Source organism: Macrobrachium nipponense, chromosome 32 (genome assembly GCF_015104395.2).
Source record: "Macrobrachium nipponense isolate FS-2020 chromosome 32, ASM1510439v2, whole genome shotgun sequence".
NCBI lineage: Eukaryota > Metazoa > Arthropoda > Malacostraca > Decapoda > Palaemonidae > Macrobrachium > Macrobrachium nipponense.
In genome coordinates this window covers 60,312,224-60,321,538 of record NC_061094.1, presented here as the reverse complement: position 1 = coordinate 60,321,538, position 9,315 = coordinate 60,312,224, and the positions used below count along the sequence as shown (strand labels likewise).

At 39.6% G+C, this 9,315-nt stretch overlaps 1 protein-coding gene across 1 annotated transcript in view; it reads right to left on the bottom strand.

The window, feature by feature from the left end:
• Positions 1 to 9,315, bottom strand: part of LOC135207530 (adenylosuccinate synthetase isozyme 1 A-like) — a 35,678-nt gene that overhangs the window by 6,981 nt on the left and 19,382 nt on the right. The window contains exons 5-9 of the mRNA XM_064239350.1: positions 3,896 to 4,060; positions 2,785 to 2,939; positions 2,223 to 2,388; positions 1,275 to 1,363; positions 262 to 382 (exon numbers count right to left, since the gene is read on the bottom strand). Of these exons, the coding sequence (XP_064095420.1) occupies positions 262 to 382; positions 1,275 to 1,363; positions 2,223 to 2,388; positions 2,785 to 2,939; positions 3,896 to 4,060 (696 nt within the window). The remainder of the gene's footprint in view (positions 1 to 261; positions 383 to 1,274; positions 1,364 to 2,222; positions 2,389 to 2,784; positions 2,940 to 3,895; positions 4,061 to 9,315) is intronic.

The following is a 9,315-nucleotide window of genomic DNA, read 5'->3' as shown; positions in this document are numbered from 1 at the left end:
ATATATTTTCATGACTAAATTCACTTTTTGTAATAAAACTATTAAAATATTTGGGTATAAACAGTTTCTGAGGTTTTTTGTTTGAACTATCAAAAAAGGCAGTTCTAAGCATTACTAGAAGAGCTCAAGTATTTGCGGATATTAGCTATTCGTGGGGGGCGGGTGGTACGTTCACCCAATTCCAGGGATTTACTGCATAGCAAAGGTAAAATTACAAGCTCGTATATTTTTCAACATCATATAAAAAATAAATTCACTTACCAGGAACATTAATAAGTTCTTCTATTTTTTCAACATAGTTTCTGGCATTCTTTGGCAAGTCTTCAAATGAGCGACAATGTGATGTGTCTTCTAACCATCCTGGCATTGTGATATATTCAACCTAAAAGAATAAAAAAATACAAAAATAACAAAATATTAACAACTTAACATTATCAACTTTCAGAGGGCTGGCTAAACAGGTTTGCTATTCATGAATATACTGTATCAGATCTTATGTAATAGGCTGTTATTCTGCTAAAATTCTAACAAAATTCTGCAGAAATTTCATGACTTGATAATCTGGCTATAGTGTTGTAGATTATGTGTTGTTGGTTGAAAATTGGACAATCACTAGAGACATGTTTGACTGACAGTGTTCTGCATTCAGGGACTGGTCCCTATGGGTTATTCATCATATATGCAAGAGTCAGATGGATGTGACCAATCCAATACAGGACAATTGCTTTTATTGATTTTGACTTTTTAATTAGATTCATTATTTCACAATGCCTACCTCTTTACCCCTTACTACAAATGATGGGTTTCAGAGATATCACCCCATGAAAGTAAGATCTGAGCAGTAATGGTGAGGTTTCCTGAAGTACGATACCCATCTATTTCTTTGGGCCCAGTATGGATAAGGGTATCAATTTGTCAGTCCTATTTACCTCTGTTTCCAGTGATGGCAAGAATGCTAGTCTGATGTATAAAGTTCCTTAGGCATTTACCTTACTAATGAAGACAGGCTTCATCATAGTCCTAAAGCAGCTGAGAACTGGTTGGTCTGATTAAACTAATTTATATCTATTTGGTCTAGCAACATTAATTCAAGCACCATATTCTTATAAAACAATGTGTTGTTCTCTTCCTCCACACTAAATAATTGAAAGTAAAACTTAATTGAATTTTGAACACAAGAAGTGCTCATAACTTTCGAAGACAAAAATAAACGTGATTAATAAACAACACTGCAGTGTAATACTTATTTACTCTTCTTCCACGTTCCTACTTACTGTAATGTCTTCCAGCTCACCCATGTCAGCAGGGAAATGTTCTATTCTCTCTCCATTTTTTCTGAAGTACCCAATACCAATCTTGAGTTCTGTAATGACAGAGAATACCCATGTCAAGAGCAACAAATATGAAAAGATTAAACAGTCACAGCCATGTTTATCTACTTTGAACTTTCAAACAGTTCATAAATATTGTATTAGTTATAGACATTCCCTAACTAATGAGACTGGAGGATGGAGCCATAAATCAATAAAAATGACAGAGATCTATCATGCTAGAAACATTTTTCTTTAAGAGTAACAGCAAAAGAAAAATAACATCCCCAACCTTCCTGAAAATCATTGCTTCATACTTAACTACCTCTTCTGATAATCCAGTCTCTAAGCAGTAGTAAAATACTAACATAACTGTAGAATTATCATCAAATTCCTAACTCTTTAACAGGGAATTAAATTAATATTATAAACATAAGTAGTTACACTTCTCTTTTCAGAAGTCACTTGATTGATCAGACATGCCTGAATGTAGAATTCCTTTATTCCTTTATCTTTTCATGTATGAAGACCTTTTCTTCCTTTCACTCTAAAATCTTTTCCTGTAATCCAGTGTATAACAAGAATTCCTAAAATAAAATGGTCTATCAAATACAGGTTCTCAAGACTTTAACCGTGCTCTTCATTACGCCACACTTTCCTAAACTAACCCCACAGATTTGTTCATACTACGTACATGAAAAGCAATTACCAGAAAAGGCTAAATTGTTAAGTAACTGGGCGGGAAGAGACCAAAGGGAACAGATGAAAGTAGAAATCAATGTACTTTTGGGCTTATATGATAATGCAAGCAACCTCATGTTCTTTCAACCTGTTAACTCAATAAAATAACAGATACAATAACAAAGGTTGCTCCTGCACAGTAATCAGCATTAAAAAGGGACCACAACAAACCTTTCAAAACATCCAGAATATCTAACTTGGTGAGTGCAATGGCAGAATACCCATTAACCATATTGGTATGTCTCAGTAACACCACATCCAACCATCCGCAACGTCTGGGTCGCTTGGTAGTTACGCCATACTCAGCACCACGTGACTGTAACAACTGGCCTATATCCTGAAAAAAATTTATAACATCAAATTCTGAAAGTTATTTCATGGTAAAATCTGAAATTTCAAAAACCTTTCCCTGTATTGTGTTTACACAGTTTATATTAATCTGTATGCTCAAAACTCCAAATAATGACGGAAAATTTTAAAAAGTTTTAGGTACAAGAGAAAATTAGGATAATTACAATTACATACGACTATATAAATGATATAGAACCAAGGAGAATCACTTACATCAGCACTAAAATAATAGGTTATGCTACAAAAAACTTATCCATTTTCTTTATATTCATGGGTTTGTAAGACCAAATGAAGATTGCATAATGAACACTGCAGAGTTCATCTATTGTGAATTATGATAGACTATATAACAAAAGATGAAGGCAATCACTTGAAAACTCACATCATTTAGTTCTGTCGGGAAAGGTCCAACACCAACTCTTGTTGTGTAGGCTTTTACGACACCATAAACGTCTCCAATGTAAATTGGTGGTATGCCAAGACCAGTGCAAACACCACCAACACTACAATTACTTGAGGTCACATAAGGATAAGTACCTGGGATGAAGAAACAGTAGAGTTGATGATATTCATTCTATTATGAATCTAAAATAATTGGTGATAAATACCTTAAAAAAATTATCTTAATATTTTACCTGTATCGTGTTAGTTTACAATCAAGTCCACTAAGCAAAATGATACTTTCAAAATTTATCATCTACAAAAACTATTTTTAATGATAATTTCAATCATATAATGTTGTAATATTAGAAAAATCCATCAACTACATAATGACTATTGGATTGGACAATCTTATTGTAAGACTGAAATTTCAATGAGCAGTATATAACATGTATACCACACCCATGAAATAGTTTACCAGACCACTAGGTAAAATTTCATGTCGTGAATGGGGCAACCACAAAATAATTATTCTTTAAACAAGCCCAAATTCAAATAGAAAAATGTTCAAAGGTGAAGAGGATTTGCAGAGAAAATCTGAAGAGTAGTAGATATGGAAGTAGCAAAAAGATGACCTGTACAAAAAAAAAAGCCATAAAATCATAGAAAAAGGGCACAGATGAAGATCTGGAATTCAGAAAACAAGTACATTACAGAGGAGTGGATAGAGAGAACTCAATTCATATCTAACCCCATGTAGAAAAGATGACAAAAATATTAAATGATTATGATAATTTTTAAATTGATCACATACATGACACCCTTAAGTATTAGATAATTACCTCAAGACCTACTTCTTGATACAGCGAATGCAATTCAATTACAAATAAAGTGTTACCTTACTAAAGTTAATCTGTCCCTTTTGGACAAAATCCATTGGAGAAATTTCAGTCAACATCTTCAGCATTTTTTCTCAGGTCTGGTTTAACTATCATAAATATAAAATCAGTACTAATAACCAAGGACTTCTGAAATCTAGGAGTTAGGTCTCGCAAACATTAGTACAGAATTAACCATTTCACTAAAAATGAAAAATAAAAAGTTCAACATACCAAAATCAATGTCAAGCATGGCAGCGTTCGCTCCTTCCACCAACACCTTTTTTGTACCATGAAGACATTTGTGAACATATGCAATACAATTGGTGACAAGTGGTCGCATTCGTTCTGCATAAACCTTGTACTTTTTCACCTCTTCCTCAATGTCAACTTGCAACTCTGGAATGGAGATACAATGAATTCCAAGGAAAGTTTAAGAACAAAAGTTATTAAACCAAACTGTTTAACCTTCAAGCATGTCTATGACAAAAGAAACAAAGTTATTATTTGACTAATAAAGAAGTATAAATAAAACATTGAAAATAATCAAATACCTTTTGAAGTAGAATATTCACTGGTACAAATGACAGTTTGTGTTATTTATGAAAAAAAAAAAAAAAAAATAACGACTTTTCAGCAAAATTTCTGTAGGTCTGCTCAAGATGAAAAGATCACATCTTTCAACATTTAAGTTTCAGTACTCCAAGACTCAAAAGAAATATTACTTAATTAAACTGTATACTAATTGGATTTATTAAAAGCTCTGCAAGTGTGTCAGTGAAATTCAGCGGGGCCACATGAATAAAAAGGACAAATTTTTAATCAATTTGTATTTTTCATAACTAACAAACCTGAGGTCTTAACATTAGAGTAATTTACTTAGCACCAGCAGCCCAAATATTCTGTCTAATTTTCAATATGTACTTTATTGCTCAGGAAGGAAAAATGTTATTGTCATGATACAATAAAGTTTTATACATACTTACCTGGCAGATATATACTTAGCTATAGACTCCGTCGTCCCCGACAGAAATTCGAATTTCGCGGCACACGCTACAGGTAGGTCAGGTGATCTACCGCCCTGCCGCTGGGTGGCAGGAATAGGAACCATTCCCGTTTTCTAATTCAGATTTTCTCTTCCACCTGTCTCCTGAGGGGAGGCTGGGTGGGCCATTTAATCGTATATATCTGCCAGGTAAGTATGTATAAAATTTTATTGTATCATGACAATAACATTTTTATACATTCAACTTACCTGTCAGATATATACTTAGCTGACTGGCACCTTTGGCGGAGGGTAAGAGACAGCTAATCACTGAATAGACAGGTAAACAACATACGTTGTAGGTAATAAATAAATAAAACCTTGGTTCCTATCTGTTTAGACGGAGGGTTGACTTCCTAGCTATTGCTAAAGAGTCTGCTTCGTCTCAAGAGCCTCAGCGAGGATGTGACCTATGGCTAAGAGTTCTTGTAGGTCTGTCAATGGGGTCTTATCCACTTTCTCGACAGAACCTAATGGCCTTTGTCAATGGGGTCTTATCCACTTACATGACAATACGCCTATGCCTGTTGGCATAATTAAGGAGCACAACACCGATCCCGATCACCTGATCGTAACACGAGGGTTAGTGCTTAATTTGAAAAGAGTTATCCCCAAACTCCTTTCAAACAACCCAAAGAAAAAACACTACGTTAAATAAAATTAACTCACTAGTTAAGGATCAGTATTGGCTCCCTATCCCAGCAACGTATCCGCAGACACGTATAAACCAAGAGAGAAGGATCTCTCGTAGGTTAACTTGACATCCTTCGTGTAATGGGAAATCAACACAGAGTTGCATCTCCCGTATGTGACAGCTAATGTGTCCTTTATGACATATTGTTATGGAAATAACAAGAATTCGCAAAAGCTCGCACTTCAAGAGCTTTAAATTCTCAGCTGTTTGAAGGAATCATCAAGTCACTTATGAAGTGCTTTAGAGATCACCTTGTCTCAAAGAAGACCAGGGTGTTCTTTGATATGGATCTCTTCTGGATGAAGCCTGGAGCCTGTCTGGCGCTTCGCGCCTGGCTGGCTCATCGCGCCTGTCTGGCGATTCTGGCTCTTCCGGCGCATTGCACCAGGCTGGCGCTTCTGGCGCATTGCGCCAGGCTGGCTCTTCTGGAGTTTCTGGCGCATTGTGCCAGGCTGGCGCTTCTGGCCCTTCTGGCGCCCTGTGCCAGGCTGGCGCTTCTGGCCCTTCTGGCGCCCTGTGCCAGGCTGGCGCTTCTGGCCCTTCTGGCGCCCTGTGCCAGGCTGGCGCTTCTGGCCCTTCTGGCGCCCTGTGCCAGGCTGGCGCTTCTGGCCCTTCTTGGCGCCTGTGCCAGGCTGGCACTTCTGGCCCTTCTGGCGGGGCCCTGTGCCAGGCTGGGCTTTGGCCCTCTGGCCCGCCCTGGCAAGGCTGGCGTTTGGCCCTTCTGGCGCCCGTGCCAGGCTGGCGCGGCCCTTCTGGCTCTTCTTGGCTTCCCTGGCCCAGGCCCTGGCGCTCGGCCTTCTGGCGCTGGTGCCATTCTGGCTTCTTTGGTGCCTGGCGCCTGGCTGGCACTTCTAACGCCTGGCTTCTCCCAACTTGCTGGAGCTTCGAGCTTGGTGGAGTCTCGAGGCTGTCTGGCGATGTCCACATCGGACACTCTTATCTGTCCGATTTGTTCGCCTCTGCGCCAGGTTGGAGGCCCGCTCCTTCTCCGCATCAGACAATGACAGTGTTCCTTCGAACTGTCTGCCTCTCGCGTTTTTTTTCGCCTGTTTTGGCATTTGGCGCCTGGCTGGCGCTACGTTGTCCGAAAGTCCTGAACAACCACAATAGTTTATCAGGAGACTGGAGAAGGGTGGAAGAAATTCTTCCACTTTGAGCTTTTGGCCTCTGGCAAGGGGAGGTGATTGTAGTCAGCTACATCCAGTAGACGATAGGATATCTAACAGTATGAGAGAAAAGTCTTCCTCCGAGGAAGATCCTTCGTGAGTACTTCCGTTGCTAACGAGATCTCTTCTTACATGTTGATGAGGTTTCTCGTTGCAGAATCTTCCCTATCCTTGCCCGAAGGAAGGGAAGAAGCCTGGAAGTCGAAGGAGAGACTGAGCTGAAATTGGGCGGACCTCTGATTTCTTAGCTCTTATTGTATCTCTCTGAATACCTTCTGGGAAGCATTTCGAGCCCTCATCGCATCCCAAAGACTCTGTAGGCAAACGTTTAAACCATTTCTTCTTCTGTAGATGAAAACGTAAGTACCCTGCCTGGACAACGAAACTTCTATCTGAAAGCGTTGAGTCAGGCATAGAGGGTTTTAGTTCTTTTGCCAGACATACTATGCTGGCAAGAACCCATTGCCGAGTCTCCATTGAATCTGATGCGAGATTCCAATGCACAAAAAATTCACTTGTCTTCTTGGTCGTTTAGGGCCAAGAGAAACAAAGAATTCCCTCATAAAATTTCTCAAAGAAGTTTGATGAGGAGCAGTTCCATCTTGTCGGAACACGGAATCTGAGGCCACAACAAGATCCCATTCGAAGTACATGATATCCTACTCTTGTCGTATTGAGGTATCGTATAAGATCCTGAAGATCTTAATCCTCTGCTATCTCTAATTCCCCTTGTAGAGACAGAGTATAGCCTTTTACTGCGTTCTTTGATAGCAGATATATACAAAGGTGATTCTTCCCTCTGAAAGGGAAGAAAAACCCTGCTATGTGGTTCACAGAGGTATCGGAAGAGGACAGTTTCCTCATTCCATCTAGCATGATCTGCAGCAATTCTATGTCTTGTCCATGACTCTTGTCATTTACCTTGAAAAATCCTCTCATTCATGTCCACTTCTGGTCAGTCTGCACGCAGACAGACTCAGGGTGGAGAGGTTGTTAAGGTCCATTTATAATAGATGCTGATAGAATATCCAGACTCTCTTGGAAAAGCCTTCCGAAACATGCTGTGAGAAGAACGTGCCCTCTGTGAATCCAACCTCTCTAAGGCCAAAATGAGGCATAAAGTATCCTCCTCTCTTCCTTTGACGCCCATTTATCTTAATATATCTGTTAAGAATTTATATCTAGGGGAAAAAAGGCTAAAGCTTATTCTCCTTTTAAACTAAAGATGGCGTATATTGCTACCTCTCTTGGTTCGAGAATAAGGAAGCAGTGTAGAGGAAGCCTGTTCGTCTTCCACCTTGCGAAGAGATCTATGAAGAAGACTTCTCGCAGGTTTTCACACCTCTTTCCAATAAATGTTAGACATACGTTAACAGTTATTATCGTCGATCGAGAAGGTTCTCACGGACGTGCAACATCTTGCAGCGAACCTCTTAAGGATCGTTACGTTCCATGTCTGTGTTCCAAATAGGTTCTCTTTTGTTAACGCGAACAGGGGCGAAAAAAGAGATTCTCGATGCTCCTTGAGATATGAGAGAGCTGTGGAATTGGCTTAAGTGATTAAAATAAATCATTTCATCCTTCCTTGGGATCGACCCCTTTCCAATTAGACGGGGAACGAAATCAGGAACGAATCTTGCCGTTACCGAGCCTGCTGTCAGAGAGGCTACTGGACTCTTAGGATAATAACTCCCTAAATCGAGAAATTATCCTGGCTGGCGCTGCGCCAGGCTGGCTCTTCTAGCGCATTGAGCCAGGCCGGCGCTTCTGGCGCCTTGCACCAGGCTGGCTCTTCTGGTATTCCACCTTGTGAGATGGTGCCAGGCGCCCGTCTTGGCGCCTGGCTGGAGCCAGTCACCTAAATTGTTTGTAATTCTTTTTAGATTATGTGCCAGAACATCTATGCCTCTATTATGGTACCCGGCACCCTTTCAAATGTTAATTCCGTTTCTTGGTAGGAAAAAACTTTTATAGACGTAATATAGTCCATTCAGGGAAACAACTTCTGCCACGAAGAGAATGTTTCCCATCAGACTCATCCATCTTCTCCTGAGCAAGCTCCGTTCTCTAATAAGGTTATGCTTTCTTCATGCGCTTCTCGAAAGCATGAGAGCATTATATAATATCATGCTCTGCCGTATTAGAATCCTCTATAATTGTTACATTGTGGTAAACAGCATTAATCTAGGAAACCTTTGTAAGGATACTAGGAATTCAGTTGTCAACCATAGAGTTAATTTCGGTATGTGCATGATTTGACCATACCGTAGTCTTAAGGTGAATTCTCTACTAAATTCTTTCCTCGCCGAGGCAGAGAGAGAATGGAAAATTTCTATCTTCGTTCTTTTCGTCAATAAAACGAATTAGTGTTAGACGAAGGAGATCCTAATTGAGAAGCAAGGATCAAAGAGAATCACTCAAGTTTCCTATTCCTTGGACATAAGGCCGTAATCTACGCCTCTATTACTTGAAAAAGCCTCTAACCAAATAATGAGAGCTCCTACGAGTCTTGTCCAATTCCAAACAATTGCAAAGCTCTCATTCTGAAACCGGTTTGCTGCATATTTTATAGAAGAGGATGATTTAAAATCCTCTTATTAGTAATGAACAAGGAGAAGGAGGGGTGGCAGGACTCAAGAGACTCGCCGAATTCTTGCAATAAAAGGGCTGCTAAGGTCTTGTAATCTGAAAGACCTGCACCCTCATTGACTTCCTAGTCTGATATATCTTCCATCTCTTGTCCCATAAT